The sequence below is a fragment of the Oncorhynchus gorbuscha genome, linkage group LG13, assembly GCF_021184085.1.
Source record: "Oncorhynchus gorbuscha isolate QuinsamMale2020 ecotype Even-year linkage group LG13, OgorEven_v1.0, whole genome shotgun sequence".
NCBI classification, from domain to species: domain Eukaryota; kingdom Metazoa; phylum Chordata; class Actinopteri; order Salmoniformes; family Salmonidae; genus Oncorhynchus; species Oncorhynchus gorbuscha.
The window spans coordinates 11,154,708-11,173,913 of NC_060185.1; the positions used below are offsets into that span (position 1 = coordinate 11,154,708).

The 19,206-nt window shown below is 43.5% G+C and overlaps 1 protein-coding gene across 7 annotated transcripts in view; it reads left to right on the top strand.

The window, feature by feature from the left end:
* The window catches only part of LOC123992502 (neprilysin-like), an 86,213-nt gene that overhangs the window by 18,706 nt on the left and 48,301 nt on the right, over nucleotides 1–19,206 (top strand). For 6 of the 7 annotated variants that reach the window (XM_046293698.1, XM_046293692.1, XM_046293693.1 and 3 more), the window contains 2 exons: nucleotides 9,245–9,280; nucleotides 9,583–9,744. In XM_046293698.1, the coding sequence (XP_046149654.1) occupies nucleotides 9,245–9,280; nucleotides 9,583–9,744 (198 nt within the window). Of the gene's footprint in view, nucleotides 1–5,376; nucleotides 5,454–9,244; nucleotides 9,281–9,582; nucleotides 9,745–19,206 lie in introns of those variants that run through there. The other variant, XM_046293699.1, reaches the window with a different exon arrangement.

Here is a 19,206-nt window from a genome sequence, read left to right on the forward strand (position 1 = left end):
ATAGGTTACCATCTTAGTTTCATAGGTTACCATCTTAGTTGTCCTAAATGTCTCTGGAAGAAAATTGTAGCTGTCCATTAACTTTGTTGTTATATTTATTGTTATTAATTGCTATATAAAATTATTATATATATTGCGCTAATTTCTCTAATGTGGACATTTTTCTATTTATTATACTGAACAAAAATATAAATGCAACAATTTCAAAGATTTTACTGCGTTTACAGTTCACAAGAAAATCAGTCAATTGAAGTACATTTTAGGCCCCCATCTACGGATTTCACATGACTGGGCAGGGGTGCACAGAGGGCATAGGTCCACCTTCTTGGCAGCCAGGCCCACCCACTAGGGAGCAATCAGACTTTGTTTTCCCCCGCAAAAGGGCTTTATTGAAGAGCGAAATAATCCTCAGTACTGATATGGAGGTCCTGCGCTCGCGTGTTTACACGTGGTCTGCGTTTGTGAGGCCGATTTGGACACGTACTGCCAAATTCTCTAAAACGACGTTGGAGGCAATTTATGGTAGAGAATTTAACATGACATTTTCTGGCAACAGCTCTGGTGGACATTCCTGCAGTCAGCATGTCAATTGCACACTCCCTCAACTTAAGGCATCTGTGCCAATGCGTTGTGACCACTGCACATTTTATTATCCCCAGCACAAGGTGCACCTGTGTAATGATTATGCTGTTTAATCATCTTTTTGATAGGTCACACCTGTCGGGTGGATGGATTATCTTAGCAAAGGAGAAATGCTGACTAACTGGGATGTAAACAAAATCTGAGAGAAATACGTTTTTTGTGCAGTATGGAACATTTTGGGGATATTTTATTTCAGCTCATGAAACATGGGACCAACACTTTACATGTTATGTTTATTTTTGTTCAGAATATATTTTGCAAGCTCTCATTTTCACCACAAAACTGAGTGGTAATTACACATCCTTTTTTATTTCAATGTTTTACTTCAGTGGTGATATTAATGTAAACCGTTATTGTCCCCACGATGACCCTAAATTGTTTTCTTTTAAACAAATATCATATCTTTGGTTAAGTATCGTTGATTTTCCATATGCGACTCTCCATGGTAGCGCTGTTGTCATTTTCAAACCCAAATGGCAAAAGGGAACATCAGCTCATTATAAAAGTAGTTGGCCACAAACAAATAGTCGTATTTACCAGTCAAGCTATCAGTCAAATGAGAGCCAACACCTGTCCCTATTTTGAACTACCAGTGGAGAGATGATTTGTTGACATTTTCACGTCTCAAAAGTGTTGCGTTTCTTTTTTCGTATTGACCATATGCTGTAAAAATAGTCCCAGAAGTAGACGACCACTACAGGTGGTGTAGTGTGTATATATTTAGTATACCCAAGCTCTTTGTGGTTTGTCTGTTTTTAAAAGAGTAGCAGCCTATTTCAGTATCTGACAGGTAGTCGTCTGAACACAAGTGAGACAACTGAATGTGTAGTCCATTTTTATGTCACGTTTTCAAATTATAACAACCTATTTCAGTATAAGTCGCTCTGGATAAGAGCGTCTGCTAAATGACTTAAATGTAAATGTAAATGTAATTGATTATGAATTTGGTGTTTTGACACTGGGCTATAAATTGGAGTTATGTTTTATGAAAATAAATGATTTCAACAGGGTTCTAGTTAACCATGAAAGTGCCAATGGGTCAACAATGTCATCATTTTGAAACCCTTTTTATTTTATCCTTCTGAAATTGCAGGACTTTTCATGAACTAGTTACCACAAACAAAACACTGTGTACCATGTCTGTTAGTATGGAGGAATGAAAGATTATCTCTCTGTATAATAGTGGCGTGGGGCCGAGTTGAAAGTATGGACTCCACAGTAAACCACATGTGGCACAGAGGTAGATGCTGTACAGGGCTGATAAAGTATGGACTCCACAGTAAACCACATGTGGCACAGAGGTAGATGCTGTACAGGGCTGATAAAGTATGGACTCCACAGTAAACCACATGTGGCACAGAGGTGGATGCTGTACAGGGCTGATAAATTATGGACTCCACAGTAAACCACATGTGGCACAGAGGTAGATGCTGTGAAAAAGTATTTTCCCACTGTCTAATTTTTTCTATTTTTGCTTATTTTTGATACAGAATGTTATCAGATCTTCAACACAGAACGTAATATTAGATAAAGAGAACCTGAGTGAACAAATATCACAACAATGACATACATATTTCATAAACAAAGTTATGCAACACCCAATGCCCCTGGGATCTTCTTCTTCTTTTCTCCCCCTTACGCTCAATGACTTGGTTGTGCCTTTAGCTGAAAATGACTCCAACCAAACACTTCCTGTAGCTGTTGATCAGTCTCTCATGTCGCTGTGGAGGAACTCCAACCAACACTTTCTGTAGCTGTTGATCAGTCTCTCATGTCGCTGTGGAGGAACTTTTGCCCACTTTTCCATGCAGAACTTTTACGTTTTGTTTTTCAAGCATGAACTGCTCGTTTCAAGTCCTGCCACAACATCTCAATTGGGATTAGGTCTGGACTTTGACTAGGCCATTCTAAACCTTCAACATCTCCATTGGGATTAGGTCTGGACTTTGACTAGGCCATTCTAAACCTTCAACATCTCCATTGGGATTAGGTCTGGACTTTGACTAGGCCATTCTAAACCTTCAACATCTCCATTGGGATTAGGTCTGGACTTTGACTAGGCCATTCTAAACCTTCAACATCTCCATTGGGATTAGGTCTGGACTTTGACTAGGCCATTCTAAACCTTCAACATCTCCATTGGGATTAGGTCTGGACTTTGACTAGGCCATTCTAAACCTTCAACATCTCCATTGGGATTAGGTCTGGACTTTGACTAGGCCATTCTAAACCTTCAACATCTCCATTGGGATTAGGTCTGGACTTTGACTAGGCCATTCTAAACCTTCAACATCTCCATTGGGATTAGGTCTGGACTTTGACTAGGCCATTCTAAACCTTCAACATCTCCATTGGGATTAGGTCTGGACTTTGACTAGGCCATTCTAAACCTTCAACATCTCCATTGGGATTAGGTCTGGACTTTGACTAGGCCATTCTAAACCTTCAACATCTCCATTGGGATTAGGTCTGGACTTTGACTAGGCCATTCCAAAACATCAAATGTGTTGCTTTTTTGTCATTTTCATGTAGACTTGATTTAGTGTTTTGGATTATTGTCTTGCTGCGCTTCAGCTCACAGACAGATGGCCTGATATTCTCCTATAGAATTCTCTGTTGCAGACGAGAATTCATGGTTCCTTTTATTAAGGCAAGTTGTCCAGGTCCTGAGGCAGAAAAGCATCCAAAACCATCACACTACCTCCACCATGCTGACCCCAAACCATCACACTACCACCACCATGCTGACCCCAAACCATCACACTACCTCCACCATGCTGACCCCAAACCATCACACTACCACCACCATGCTGACCCCAAACCATCACACTACCTCCACCATGCTGACCCCAAACCATCACACTACGACCACCATGCTGACCCCAAACCATCACACTACCACCACCATGTTTGACTGTTGGTATAAGGTTCTTACTGTGGAATGCAGTGTTTGGTTTCGGCCAGGCATAATGGGACTAATTTCGTCCTAAAAGTTATACTTTGACTGATCTGTCCATAGAACATTCTTCCAAGAGTTTTGACGACCATCCAGGAGCTTCAAGGTGCTTTTTGGCAAACTTGAGTCAACTTTTTGGAGGACATGGGTCCCATTATATCTGGTGAAAACCAAACACTGCCTTCCACAGTAAGAACTTCATACCAACAGCGTGGTGATGGTAGAGCACGGATTTTGCAACGTCAGGATAGTGGGTTCAATTCCTGGGACTAACCATACTTAAAATGGATGCAGTCCATAAGGCGCTTTGGATAAAAGCATCTGCTAAATGGCATATAGTAATACTAGGTGCCCATCCTCCCCAATTAATGTGCCACCAGCCACCCATGGTAGGCATTGGTGTTGCCCTTTTTTAACTTCTTGGTGACAGGGGGCAGTATTTTTTTAACGTTCGGATGAAATGCATGCTCAAATTCAACTGCCTGCTACTCATCCCCAGAAGACAAGATATGCATATTATTAGTAGATTTGGATAGAAAACACTCTGAAGTTTCTAAAACTGTTTGAATCATGTCTGTAAGTATAACACAACTTATGTAGCAGGCGAAACCCCGAGGACAAACCATTCAGATTTTTTGTTGTTATTGAGGGCACTCTTTTCAATTGGTTTTCATTGGGAATCCAGATTTCTAAGGGACCTTCTTGCAGTTCCTACCGCTTCCACTGGATGTCACGAGTCTTTAGAAAATGGTTGAGGTTTTTCCTTTGTGGAATGAAGAAGTAGCCCTGTTCAAAACGAGGGTCACTTCAAGTGTACTGTTTGTTAGAGGCGCGTGGCGTGACCAGAAAGGTAGCGTCAGTTTGTTTTCTTCCTGTATTGAACACAGATCATCCCGTCTCCAATTTTATCGAATATATATTCTTTTAAAAAATGTATTACAAAAGTTGTTTGAAGTGTTTTGGGAAAGTTTACAGGTAACTTTTGAGATATTTTGTATTCACGTTGCGTAAGTTGGAACCGGTGTTTTTCTGGATCAAACGCGCCAAATAAATGGACATTTTGGATATATATCGACGGAGTTAATCAAACAAAAGGACCATTTGTAATGTTTATGGGACATATTGGAGTACCAACAAAAGAAGCTTGTCAAAGGTAAGGCATGATTTATATATTTTTTTCTGTGTTTTGTGTCTCGCCTGCAGGGTTGAAATATGTTCACTCTTCGTCTACTATGGTGCTACCCTCAGATAATAGCATCGTTTGCTTTTGCCGAAAAGCCTTTTTGAAATCTGACATGTTGGCTGGATTCACAACATGTGTAGCTTTAATTTGCTGTCTTACATGTGTGATTTCATGAAAGTTTGATTTTTATAGTAAATTATTTTAATTTGGCGCTCTGCATTTTTTGCTTAACCTCTCTGGGATATGTGGGATGCTAGCGTCCCACCTGGCCAAAAGCCAGGGAAAATATGGTAAAAAGCCACTGAACGAGCCCCAAAACGTGCTTCGGGTTTATTGGTTATGATAATAGTCCAGAAATCCTGCCCAGCCAACTATAGTGGATCCATTTTGTAAACAGTCACAGCAGGCAGGATGCGAACAGGGAGCTAGTTTACCACGAGAGTCGCCGCGCCGCTCTGTGTGCGTCACTGTGTGTGTTCTGCCTCCATTATGGTGCGATTTCTAGCGCCACCTGCTGAATGTTTGTTCTACTACACCTCGTTAACTGCATGCATTCTATGGTACTTTCTTCTGTGTTCCATTGGGATCAGGTGACCACATTTCATCACAGGAACATGTACTCCGGGGTATCTCTAGCCATCCTTGTTGTGTCTGCCTGCCAAAGCATTGTCTGTAAGTCTAACACGTTGTCTGTATGTTCATCTTGCTATATCAGAAGTTATTTTCTACAGAGGATGTTGTTGTTTGGGTTTTATGTCAGTTGTTTTGCTGAGTAGCAGCTTGCCTAATAAATCGGACTGTGATACCAGTTCTTGGGATTCAGTCTGAAATAACAAAGCACTGCAAAACTGTGGAAAGTTTCCTTTTTCAAGACAGAATGTTGAATATAATTACATTTTGAACCTACTCTACCGGTTGTCTGTGCAGTTGGTCCTTCAGTTGGTTAAAATTTGAAACGAAATGTCCACAGGAAAGTATTATTTACCAAACTTAGAGCGAGGAACTGGAGTTGACATTTCTATGACCTGACACATGCTCAAAACCATGTAAACGCCTGCGGGTGGTATGCATCGCCTGCAAGACTGCGGGTGGTATGTATCGCCTGCGTGTATCATTGTCTTGTGCACGAGCAAACAAATCTTCATTGCCACACAGAGACCTGAGTTTTGAAGTAGGTTTAATTATGCTTTCCTGTGGATATTTTGTCTCAAATTTCAACCCACTGAAGGACAAACCCCACAAACAATCGGCAGAATGAGTTCAAATGTAATTTTAAGTCAACCTTTATAACAGACAAGGGACATTAGAAAAAAAACCTATGTAATTGTGCTGTAACTTTGCATAGCCACAGCGGGACGATCTGGCAGATAGAATCACTTGCTAAATGTGATTTCTTCATGCCTTACGCAAGCATACAGGTCTATGTGATCTCTTCATGCCTTACGCAAGCATACAGGTCTATGTGATCTCTTCACGCCTTACGCAAGCATACAGGTCTATGTGATCTCTTCACGCCTTACGCAAGCATACAGGTCTATGTGATCTCTTCATGCCTTACGCAAGCATACAGGTCTATGTGATCTCTTCATGCCTTACGCAAGCATACAGGTCTATGTGATCTCTTCATGCCTTACGCAAGCATACAGGTCTATGTGATCTCTTCACGCCTTACGCAAGCATACAGGTCTATGTGATCTCTTCATGCCTTACGCAAGCATACAGGTCTATGTGATCTCTTCACGCCTTACGCAAGCATACAGGTCTATGTGATCTCTTCATGCCTTACGCAAGCATACAGGTCTATGTGATCTCTTCATGCCTTACGCAAGCATACAGGTCTATGTGATCTCTTCATGCCTTACGCAAGCATACAGGTCTATGTGATCTCTTCATGCCTTACGCAAGCATACAGGTCTATGTGATCTCTTCATGCCTTACGCAAGCATACAGGTCTATGTGATCTCTTCATGCCTTACGCAAGCATACAGGTCTATGTGATCTCTTCATGCCTTACGCAAGCATACAGGTCTATGTGATCTCTTCACGCCTTACGCAAGCATACAGGTCTATGTGATCTCTTCATGCCTTACGCAAGCATACAGGTCTATGTGATCTCTTCATGCCTTACGCAAGCATACAGGTCTATGTGATCTCTTCATGCCTTACGCAAGCATACATGTCTATGTGATCTCTTCATGCCTTACGCAAGCATACAGGTCTATGTGATCTCTTCATGCCTTACGCAAGCATACAGGTCTATGTGATCTCTTCATGCCTTACGCAAGCATACAGGTCTATTTGGGCAGTGTTTGAATTTAGAACATTGTTCATTTCAATATGCTTATTGGATACAGCTTTTACCTTAGCATTCCACTATACGTTATGTTGCACCATGGGTAATGTCTGAACTATATGTTCATTGTATTATTCTGTATTCTTTGAAGTTTCACACCATTTCATTAAATACCGGAGGTCTAGAGAGCCTAATCCTGACTCTTGACATTGTTTTTGAATGGAGTTTAGCTGTCTGTCTAATTACGGTTGAACACAGCCCGAGGAGGACAGTACAGTGTGTGTGGGGTGGTCATTTTGTGATAATCAAAAGTGAAATTAGCCACAGAAGGCTGACCCAAAACTGCAGCGTTTGCATTGGGTTAAGGCTAGGGACGTCCCTAGGAGTCGATAGCGCTAACACACAGGCAGCCCAATTCAGATTTCATTATTCTTTTTTACACTTATTGGTCTTTTGACCAATCACTGCAGATTTTTCCACATCAGATCTTTTTCAGAGCTGATCAGATTGGTCAAAGACCAATTAGTGAGAAAAAAAATCAGTATTGGGCTGCCTGTGTAAACGCAGCTAATGAGTTTGACAGAGAACAGCCTGAAAGAGTAATTAATTATTTTCCCAAGTCTGATTTGGAGCCCATCCACCATTGCATTCATGTTTAAAACATCTACTTAACTGTTACTTTTTTTTTATTGAACATCACTATCCACATTAGCGTATTAGCAGAGAAAAGGAGCGATGTTGTTTTCCCCCTGGCACTACACCGCTGACTCAAATGACCAAAGCCTGATAATGAGTTGGGTATTTGAATCAGCTGGGTGGTGCAAAAACCAAAACGTTCACCAAGATCCCTGTTCTATTGTAATCCCTTCATTACAGCACAGGAAACCAAAGCACTGTTCATGATTTCCCTCCTGGTTATTTCCTAGAAGGGGGGATCAACAAGGATTATATGTAGATTATGCCAAACATTCATTACAAATAAACCATGAAGCGCTCTCAGGAGCCAAATGTTCATTCAGCCATTTAACCAAGTCAAACATTGTTCATTCAGTTCCGTTCACTTAGATGTGCATCTACTTCCTGTAGTACCGTGAGGTTTGTGACCGTGTGCATCTACTTCCTGTAGTACTGTGAGGTTTGTGACCGTGTGCATCAACTTCCTGTAGTACCGTGAGGTTTGTGACCGTGTGCATCTACTTCCTGTAGTACCGTGAGGTTTGTGACCGTGTGCATCTACTTCCTGTAGTACCGTGAGGTTTGTGACCGTGTGCATCTACTTCCTGTAGTACCGTGAGGTTTGTGACCGTGTGCATCTACTTCCTGTAGTACCGTGAGGTTTGTGACAGTGTGCATCTACTTCCTGTAGTACCGTGAGGTTTGTGATCGTGTGCATCTACTTCCTGTAGTACCGTGAGGTTTGTGATCGTGTGCATCTACTTCCTGTAGTACCGTGAGGTTTGTGACCGTGTGCATCTACTTCCTGTAGTACCGTGAGGTTTGTGACCGTGTGCATCTACTTCCTGTAGTACCGTGAGGTTTGTGACCGTGTGCATCTACTTCCTGTAGTACCGTGAGGTTTGTGACCGTGTGCATCTACTTCCTGTAGTACCGTGAGGTTTGTGACAGTGTGATCCATCTACAATTTATCTAGATGTAATATACATTTAGAGAGCTTAAAGTATACTTTTTTTAAAATTTTAGTTTTTTAAACAACCAAATCTCTGTTATTGATGTAAGTCTCATGTTATAGAGGTGTCCGGACACTTAATTTTTTTTTCTTTCTCCCATTTCCGTGCAGTACGGGGGAGAACATATAAACACCCCGTCCTTTTAGAAACGGAAACGCTCTCAGTATAGTGATGCAGACCTTAAGATGTTATACACATGAAATTATCATTCTGAACTTTATCCGCAGCATTATATTCCTGTTTGTGCGACCTAAGCTTTCCACTATCCAGCAGTTCCATTCTCCGTGTAGCCTGCTGCTAGAATGGACAGAGGTATCGCTCGAGTCTCTTGAAAACCAAGTGAAATCACAAAAAAAGCTGTTTGGATGCTTCTATAACATGCCATTACATCAAAAATAGAGATCTGATTGTAAAAAAACAATTATCCTTTTAAGTAATGAATAAACTTGTTTGGTTTATATATATTTTTTCTCCCTTTTTAGATGGTGTCTGCACCACGGCGGACTGCACTCAGGCAGGTAAATATACATACATGCATACGTACGTACATACATACATACATACATGCATACATACATACATACATACATACATACATACATACATGCATACATACATACATACATACATACATACATACATACATACATACATACATACATACATACATACATACATACATACATACATACATACATACATACATACATACATACATACATACATACATACATACATACATACATACATACATACATACATACATACATACATACATACATACATAGGTAGAATATGAGCTGTATTTGTCTGTGTGCAGCGTCTCGTCTGATAGAGAACATGGATGCCAATGTGGACCCGTGTGACAACTTCTACCAGTACGCCTGTGGAGGCTGGTTGAAGAAGAACATCATCCCAGAGACCAGCTCCCGATACAGCACCTTTGACATCCTACAAGACGAACTGGAGGTGGTCCTCAAAGGTTTGAAAGTCTTGTAGCATGGCACAGTTTGGATTCAGTGAGTTTTCCAGGGAGGTGTGAGGACTGGGAGTGGATCTGTTGGTCAGGGAGGTAGGAGTGAGAGGGGGCTGGGTGTGGATCTGTTGGTCAGGGAGGTAGGAGTGAGAGAGGGCTGGGTGTGGATCTGTTGGTCAGGGAGGTAGGAGTGAGAGGGGGCTGGGTGTGGATCTGTTGGTCAGGGAGGTAGGAGTGAGAGGGGGCTGGGTGTGGATCTGTTGGTCAGGGAGGTAGGAGTGAGAGGGGGATGGGTGTGGATCTGTTGGTCAAGGAGGTAGGAGTGAGAGGGGGCTGGGTGTGGATCTGTTGGTCAGGGAGGTAGGAGTGAGAGGGGGCTGGGTGTAGGGGTGGTGGCTGGGGTTTGTGTGGTTGAAAGATTTGCTGGGGTTACAGCAGCTTGTCCTTCAGGGAAAAACAGGGGCTCTAGGAATAGTCACTGTGGTTAATGGTGTCATCTATCTGCAGCATTTACTGCCAACGCATGAATATATATATATATATATATATATTTATATTTGTATATATATATTTTTATATATATGTGCATAGTATATATATATTTTTATATATAAGTGCATAGAGGACAAAGTGTCATCTGATCTGATGAAATCCCAACCTTAGAATAGTTGGAGGCGTTAACACCATCTGGTTAGCACCATCTTGACAGTAGATTGACAGGAATGCTTCCCTTACACCTGAAGGATTGGGTGGTGGTGGTGGGGGCTCGGCGGTCTGTCTGATTACATTGGATAAATGTATGTCCCTGCACGTGTGCCAAGTCAAATTGTAAACTCGGCAAAAAAGAAACGTCCCTTTTTCAGGACCCTGTCTTTCAAAGATAAGTCGTAAAAATCAAAATAACTTCGTCTTCATTGTAAAGGGTTTAAACACTGTTTCCCATGCCTGTTCAATGAACCATAAACAATTAATAAACATGCACTTCTGGAACGGTCGTTAAGACACTAACAGCTTACAGACGGTAGGCAATTAAGGTCACAGTTGTGAAAACTTAGGACACTAAAGAGGCCTTTAGAAAGAAAGAAGGAAAGATTCCCAGGGTCCCTGCTCATCTGCGTGAACGTGCCTTAGGCATGCTGGAAGGAGGCATGAGGCCTGCAGATGTGGCCAGGGCAATAAATTGCAATGTCTGTACTTTGAGACACCTAAAACAGCGCTACAGGAGGGACAGCTGATCGTCCTCGCAGTGGTAGACCACGTGTAACAACACCTGCACAGAATTGGTACATCCGAACATCACACCTGCGGGACAGGTACAGGATGGCAACAACAACTACCCGAGTTACACCAGGAACGCACAATCCCTCCATCAGTCCTCAGACTGTCCGCAATAGGCTGAAAGAGGCTGGACTGAGGACTTGCAGGCCTGTGTTAAGGCAAGTCCTCACCAGACATCACCGGCAACAACGTCGCCTATGGGCACAAACCCACCATCGCTGGACCAGACAGGACTGGCAAAAGTGCTCTTCGCTGACGAGTCGCGGTTTTGTCTCACCAAGGGTGATGGTCGGATTCGCGTTTATCGTCGAAGGAATGAGTGTTACACCAAGGCCTGTACTCTGGAGCGGGATCGAGGTGGAGGGTCCGTCATGGTCTGGGGTGGTGTGTCACCGCATCATCGGACTGAACTTGTCATTGCAGGCAATCTCAATACTGTGCATTACAGGGAAGACTGTGATACCCTTCCTACAGGCTCATCTTAACATGACCCTCCAGCATGACAATGCCACCGGCCGTACTGCTTATTCTGTGCATGATTTCCTGCAAGACAGAAATGTCATTGTTCTGCCATGGCCAGTGAAGAGCAATCCCAATGAGCATGTCTGGGACCTGTTGGATCGGAGGGTGAGGGTTAAGGGTCATCCCCCCCCCCCCCAGAAATGTCCGTGAACTTCCACGTGCCTTAGTGGAAGAGTGGGTTAACATCTCATAGCAAGAACTGGCAAATCTGTTGCAGTCCATGAGGAGGAGATACACTGCAGTACTTAATGCAGCTGGTGGCCACACCAGATACTGACTGTTACTTTTGATTTTTGACTCCCCCCTTTGTTCAGGGACATGTTATTCAACTTCTGTTAGTCACATGTCTGTGGAACTTGCTCCGTTTATGTCTCAGTTGTTGAATCTTGTCATGTTCATACAAAAATAAACTTAGTTGACAGCGAGAGGACTTTTTTTTTTCACAACACCGTGAAATGCTTACTTCCTAGCCCTTAACCAACAATGAATATTTAATGTTATTTTTGAAGACAATATTAGCAAAAAAAAGGATAATAAACTAAAGTAAGAAAATGAGTAGCACAATTAATATAATAAAGAAGCAGTGAGTCGGTAGCCTAATGGTTAAGAGTGTTGGGTCGGTAACTTAAAGGTCACTGGTTCGAATCCCAAGCCCAAACATCTGGTGTGCCCTTGAGCAAGGCACTTAACCACAATTGCTCCTCTTAAGTCTCTCTGGATAAGATTGTCTACTAAATGTAAACATGTGCGGAGTTACAGGTTAGTCGAGGTCAATGTAGGTCTAAAATGACTGCATAGGGAATAAACAGCGAGTAGCAGCAGCGTTAAAAAAGGGGGACGATGCAAATAGTCTGAGTAGCCACTCGATGAACTGTTTAGTAGTCTAATGGTTTGGAGATGGAAGCTGTTAAGGAGCCTTTTGTAACTCAACTTGGCGCTCAAGTACCGCTTGCCGTGCGGTAGCAGAGTGAACAGTCTATGACCAGAGTGGCTGGAATCTTTGATCATTTTTCACTACCCTCTGTAGCACTTTGTGGTCGGCTTCTGAGCAGTTGCCATACCAGCCAGTGATGCAACCAGCTAGGATGCTCTCGATGGTGCAGCTGTAGACCTTTTTGAGAATCTGAGGAACCATGCCTAATATCCTGAATAGGCGTTATCGTGCCCTCTTCACAACTGTCTTGGTTTGTTTGGACCATGATAGTTTGTTGGTGATGTGGATGCCAAGGAACTTGAAGCTCTCAATCTGTTCCACTACAGCTCTGTCGATGAGAATGGGGGCGTGCTTGGTCCTCTTCCTGCAGTCCACAATCATCTCCTTTTTATCTGGATCACATTGAGGGAGAGGTTGTTATCCTGGCACCACACGGCCAGGTCTCTGACCTCCTCCCTATAGGCGGTCTCATCATTGTCGCCTACCACTGTTGAGTCTTCGGCAAACTTATTGATGGTGTTGGTGTTGTGCCTGGCCATGCAGTCATGAGTGAACAAGGAGTACAGGAGAGGATTGAGCACGCACCCCTGAGGGGTCCCCGTGTTGAGGATCAGCATGGCGGATGTGTTGTTACCTATCCTTACCACTTGGGGGCGGTCCGTCAGGAAGTCCAGGATCCAGTTGCAGATGGAGGTGTTTAGTCCCAGGGTCCTTAGCTTAGTGATAAGCTTTGAGGGCACTATGGTGTTGAACGCTGAGCTGTAGTCAATGAACAGCATTCTCACATACAGTTGAAGTCTGAAGTTTACATGCACTTAGGTTGGAGTCATTAAAACTCGTTTTTCAACTACTCCACAAATTTCTTGTTAACAAACTATAGTTTTAGGACATCTACTTTGCATGACACAAGTCATTTTTTCAACAATTGTTTATAGACAGATTATTTCACTTATAATTCAGTGTATCACAATTCCAGTGGGTCATAAGTTTACATACACTAAGTTGACTGTGGCTTGGAAACAGCTTGGAAAATTCCAGAAAATTATGTCATGGCTTTAGAATCTTCTGATAGTCTAAATTACATCATTTTAGTCTATTGGTGTACCTGTGGATGTATTTCAAGGCCTACCTTCAAACTGAGTGCCTCTTTGCTTGACATCGTGGGAAAATCAAAAGAAATCAGCCCAGAACTCAGAAAATAGATTGTATACCTCTACAAGTCTGCTTCATCCTTCGGAGCAATTTCCAAATGCCTGAGGGTACCACATTCATCTGTACAAACAATAGTACGCAAGTATAAACACCATGAGACCACGCAGCAGTCATACTGCTCAGAAAGGAGACGCTTTCTGTCTCCTCGAGATGAACGTACATTGGTGCAAAAGTGCAAATCAATCCCAGAACAACAGCAATGGACCTTGTGAAGATGCTGGAGGAAACGGGTACAAAAGTATCAATATCCACAGTAAAACAAGTCCTATATCAACATAACATGAGACTGCTCCGCAAGGAGCAAGCCACTGCTCCATAACCTCCATAAAAAAGCCAGACTACGGTTTGCAGCTGCACATGGGGACAAAGATCATACTTTTTGTCCTCTGATCTGATGAAACAAAAATAGAACTGTTTGGCCATAATGACCATTGTTATGTTTGGAGGAAAAAGGGGGAGGCTTGCAAGCCGAAGAACACCATCCCAACCGTAAAGCACGTGGGTGGCAGCATCATTTTGTGGGGATGCTTTGCTGCAGGAGGAATTGGTGCACTTCACAAAATAGAAGGCGTCATGAGGATGGAAAATTATGTGGATATATTGAAGCAACAACTCAAGACATCAGTCACGAAGTTAAAGCTTGGTCACAAATTGGTCTTCCAAATGGACAATGACCCCAAGCATACTTCCAAAGTTGTGTGGAGTGGCCATCACAAAGCCCTGATCCCAATCCTATAGAAAATTTGTGGGTATAACTGAAAAGTGCATGTGAGCAAGGAGGCCTACAAACCTGACTCAGTTACACCAGCTCTGTCAGGAGGAATGGGCCAACATTCACCCAGCTTATTTTGGGAAGCTTGTGGAAGGCTACCCAAAACGTTTGACCCAAGTTGAGCAATTTAAGGCAATGCTACCAAATACTAATTGAGTGTATGTAAACTTCTCACGCACTGGGTATGTGATGAAGGAAATAAAAGCTGAAATAAATAATTCGCTCTGTTATTATTCTGACATTTCACATTGTGGAAATAAAGTGGTGGTCATAACTGACTTCAGGCGGGGCATTTTTACTAGGATTAAATATCAGGAATTGTGAAAAACTGAGTTTAAATGTAATATGGCTAAGGTGTATGTACACTTCCGACTTCAACTGTAGGTGTTCCTTTTGTCCAGGTGTGCAAGGGCAGTGTGGAGTGCAATACAGATCACATCATCTGTTGGGACAGTATGCAAATTGGAGTGGGTATAGGTTTTCTGGGATAAGGGTGTTGATGTGAGCCATGACCAGCCTTTCAATGCACTTCATGGCTACAGACGTGAGTGTAGTCATTATTTAACGAGGCAAGTCAGTATGTTCAGAAGCTAGTTAGCTTCTTTACTGGCAAATCGTTAGTATTCAGCTAACCACGGTTTGTGGTCATCAGCTATACTTTAGCTCGAAAATCTATCGCCAGTTTTGTACGGCACAGCGCGGCTCGAAACAGAACATACCGGACCAATTTTTCTCTCCATGTCCCTGCTCTCTGGACATTCATACCCGGATCTCACAGCTAGCTAGCTGCTATCCGTGTGACTATCGGCTTTCGTCGATTCCGGAGCAAACATCAATTATTCTGGAGCTAGCCAGCTCCGTCAATCACTCCTGAGTTCCATCAATCACTCCTGGGCTGCAGTTACCTATCCGGACCCGTTTTACTGCCTACGCGGAGCCCCACCGGGCCTTCACAACTGGACTGCCGATGTTATCTACCCGAAGGAGATCCGGCTGGCTCCTCCGTCGCGACGTTACCTGAACGCCCATCTGCGGCCTGCTAACCGTTAGCTGTCTTACCGGCTGCTATCTGAATAGACAATCGGACAATTTATTTATTATTATTATGTTTTCTTCTTGGGCCTCTAAAACTATATCTATTGTTTTTATTTTTGTTGTTGTTGTGTGATTTGGATTAATCCCCTCTACCACACGGAACCCCACTAATCTACTGACAGAACGCAAGAGGTGGCTAACAACAGACCTCCATCCTATGCTAGCTTGCTACCTATGGCCTGGCGAGCTGTCTAAATCACCGTGACCCCCAACCAACCTCTCCACTCACTGGACCCTTTTGATCACTCGACTAAGCATGCCTCTCCTTAATGTCGATATGTCTTGTCCATTGCTGTTCTGGTTAGTGTTTATTGGCTTATTTCACTGTAGAGCCTCTAGTCCTGCTCACTATACCTTATCCAACCTATTAGTTCCACCACCCACACATGCAATGACATCTCCTGGTTTCAATGATGTTTCTAGAGACAATATCTCTCTCTTAATCACTCAATACCTAGATTTACCTCCACTGTATTCACATCCTACTATACCTTTGTCTGTACATTATACCTTGATGCTATTTTATCGCCCCCAGAAACCTCCTTTTACTCTCCGTTCCAGATGTTCTAGACGACCAATTCTTATTGCTTTTAGCCGCACCCTTATTCTACTCCTCCTATGTTCAAATCAATTTTTTTATTTTTTAATTTTTATTTTATTTATTTATATAGCCCTTCGTACATCAGCTGATATCTCAAAGTGCTGTACAGAAACCCAGCCTAAAACCCCAAACAGCAAGCAATGCAGGTGTAGAAGCACGGTGGCTAGGAAAAACTCCCTAGAAAGGCCAAAACCTAGGAAGAAACCTAGAGAGGAACCAGGCTATGTGGGGTGGCCAGTCCTCTTCTGGCTGTGCCGGGTGGAGATAACAGAACATGGCCAAGATGTTCAAATGTTCATAAATGACCAGCATGGTGAAATAATAGTAAGGCAGAACAGTTGAAACTGGAGCAGCAGCATGGCCAGGTGGACTGGGGACAGCAAGGAGTCATCATGTCAGGTAGTCCTGGGGCATGGTCCTAGAGCTCAGGTCCTCCGAGAGAGAGAGAAAGAAAGAAGGAGAGAATTAGAGAACGCACACTTAGATTCACACAGGACACCGAATAGGACAGGAGAAGTACTCCAGATATAACAAACTGACCCTAGCCCCCCGACACAAACTACTGCAGCATAAATACTGGAGGCTGAGACAGGAGGGGTCAGGAGACACTGTGGCCCCATCCGAGGACACCCCCGGACAGGGCCAAACAGGAAGGATATAACCTCACCCACTTTGCCAAAGCACAGCCCCCACACCACTAGAGGGATATCTTCAACCACCAACTTACCATCCTGAGATGTAGAGGTGAATCCAGGCCCTGCAGTGCCTAGCTCCACTCCTATTCCCTAGGCGCTCTCTTTTGAAGACTTCTGTAACTGTAATAGCTTTGGTTTCATGCATGTTAACATTAGAAGCCACCTCCCTAAGTCTGTTCTATTCACTGCTTTAGCACACTCTGCCAACCCGGATGTTCTAGCTGTGTCTGAATCCTGGCTTCGGAAGACCACCAAAAATTCAGAAATTTGAATTCCAAACTACAACGTTTTCAGACAAGATAGAACTGCCAAAGGGGGCGGTGTTGCAATCTACTGCAAAGATAGCCTGCAGAGTTTTGTCCTACTATCCAGGTCTGTACCCAAACAATTTGAACTTCTACTTTTAAAAATCCACCTCTCTAAAAACAAGTCTCTCACCGTTGCCGCCTGCTATAGACCACCCTCTGCCCCCAGCTGTGCTCTGGACACCATATGTGAACTGATTGCCCCCATCTAACTTCAGAGCTCGTGCTGCTAGGCGACCGAAACTGGAACATGCTTAACACCCCAGCCATCCTACAATCTAAACTTGATGCCCTCAATCTCACACAAATTAACAATAAACCTAGCAGGTACCTCCCCAAAGCCTTAAACACGGGCACCCTCATAGATATCATCCTAACCAACCTCTCCTCTAAATACACCTCTGCTGTCTTCAACCAAGAGCTCAGCGATCAATGCCTCATTGCCTGCATCCGTAATGGGTCAGCGGTCAAACGACCTCCACTCATCACTGTAAAACGCTCCCTGAAACACTTCAGCGAGCAGGCCCTTCCAATCGACCTGGCCAGGGTATCCTGGAAGGATATTGATCTCATCCCGTCAGTAGAGGATGCCTGGATATTTTTTTAAATGCCTTCCTAACCATCTTAAATAAACATGCCCCATTCAAGAAATTTAGAACCAGGAACAGATATAGCCCTTGGTTCTCCCCAGACCTGACTGCCTTTAACCAACACAAAAACATCCTATGGCGTTCTGCATTAGCATCGAACAGCCCCCGTGATATGCACCTGTTCAGGGAAGCTAGAAACCATTATACACAGGCAGTAGGAAAAACCAAGGCTATCTTTTTCAAGCAGAAATTTGCTTCCTGCAACACTAACTCAAAAAAGTTCTGGGACACTGTAAAGTCCATGGAGAATAGGAACACCTCCTCCCAGCTGCCCACTGCACTGAAGATAGGAAACACTGTCACCACTGATAAATCCACCATAATTGAGAATTTCAATAAGCATTTTTCTACGGCTGGCCATGCTTTCCACCTGGCTACTCCTACCCCGGTCAACAGCACTGTACCCCCAACAGCAACTCACCCAAGCCTTCCCCATTTCTCCTTCTCCCAAATCCATTCAGCTGATTTTCTGAAAGAGCTGCAAAATCTGGACCCCTACAAATCAGCCGGACTAGACAATCTGGACCCTTTCTTTCTAAAATTATCTGCCGAAATTGTTGCCACCCCTATTACTAGCCTGTTCAACCTCTCTTTCGTGTCGTCTGAGATTCCCAAAGATTGGAAAGCAGCTGCGGTCATCCCCCTCTTCAAAGGGGGGGACACTCTTGACCCAAACTGCTACAGACCTACATCTATTGTACCATGCCTTTCTAAGGTCTTCGAAAGCCAAGTCAACAAACAGATTACCGACCATTTCAAATCTCACCATACCTTCTCTGCTACGCAATCTGGTTTCAGAGCTGGTCATGGGTGCACCTCAGCCACGCTCAAGGTCCTAAACGATATCTTAACCGCCATCGATAAGAAACATTACTGTGCAGCCGTATTCATTGATCTGGCCAAGGCTTTCGACTCTGTCAATCACCACATCCTCACCGGCAGACTCGACAGCCTGGGTTTCTCAAATGATTGCCTCGCCTGGTTCACCAACTACTTCTCTGATAGAGTTCAGTGTGTCAAATCGGAGGGTCTGCTGTCCGGACCTCTGGCAGTCTCTAAGGGGGTGCCACAGGGTTCAATTCTTGGACCGACTCTCTTCTCTGTCTACATCAATGAGGTCGCTCTTGCTGCTGGTGAGTCTCTGATCCACCTCTACGCAGACGACACCATTCTGTATACTTCCGCCCCTTCTTTGGACACTGTGTTAACAACCCTCCAGGCAAGCCTCAATGCCATACAACTCTCCTTCCGTGGCCTCCAATTGCTCTTAAATACAAGTAACACTAAATGCATGCTCTTCAACCGATCGCTACCTGCACCTACCCGCCTGTCCAACATCACTACTCTGGACGGCTCTGACTTAGAATACGTGGACAGCTACAAATACTTAGGTGTCTGGTTAGA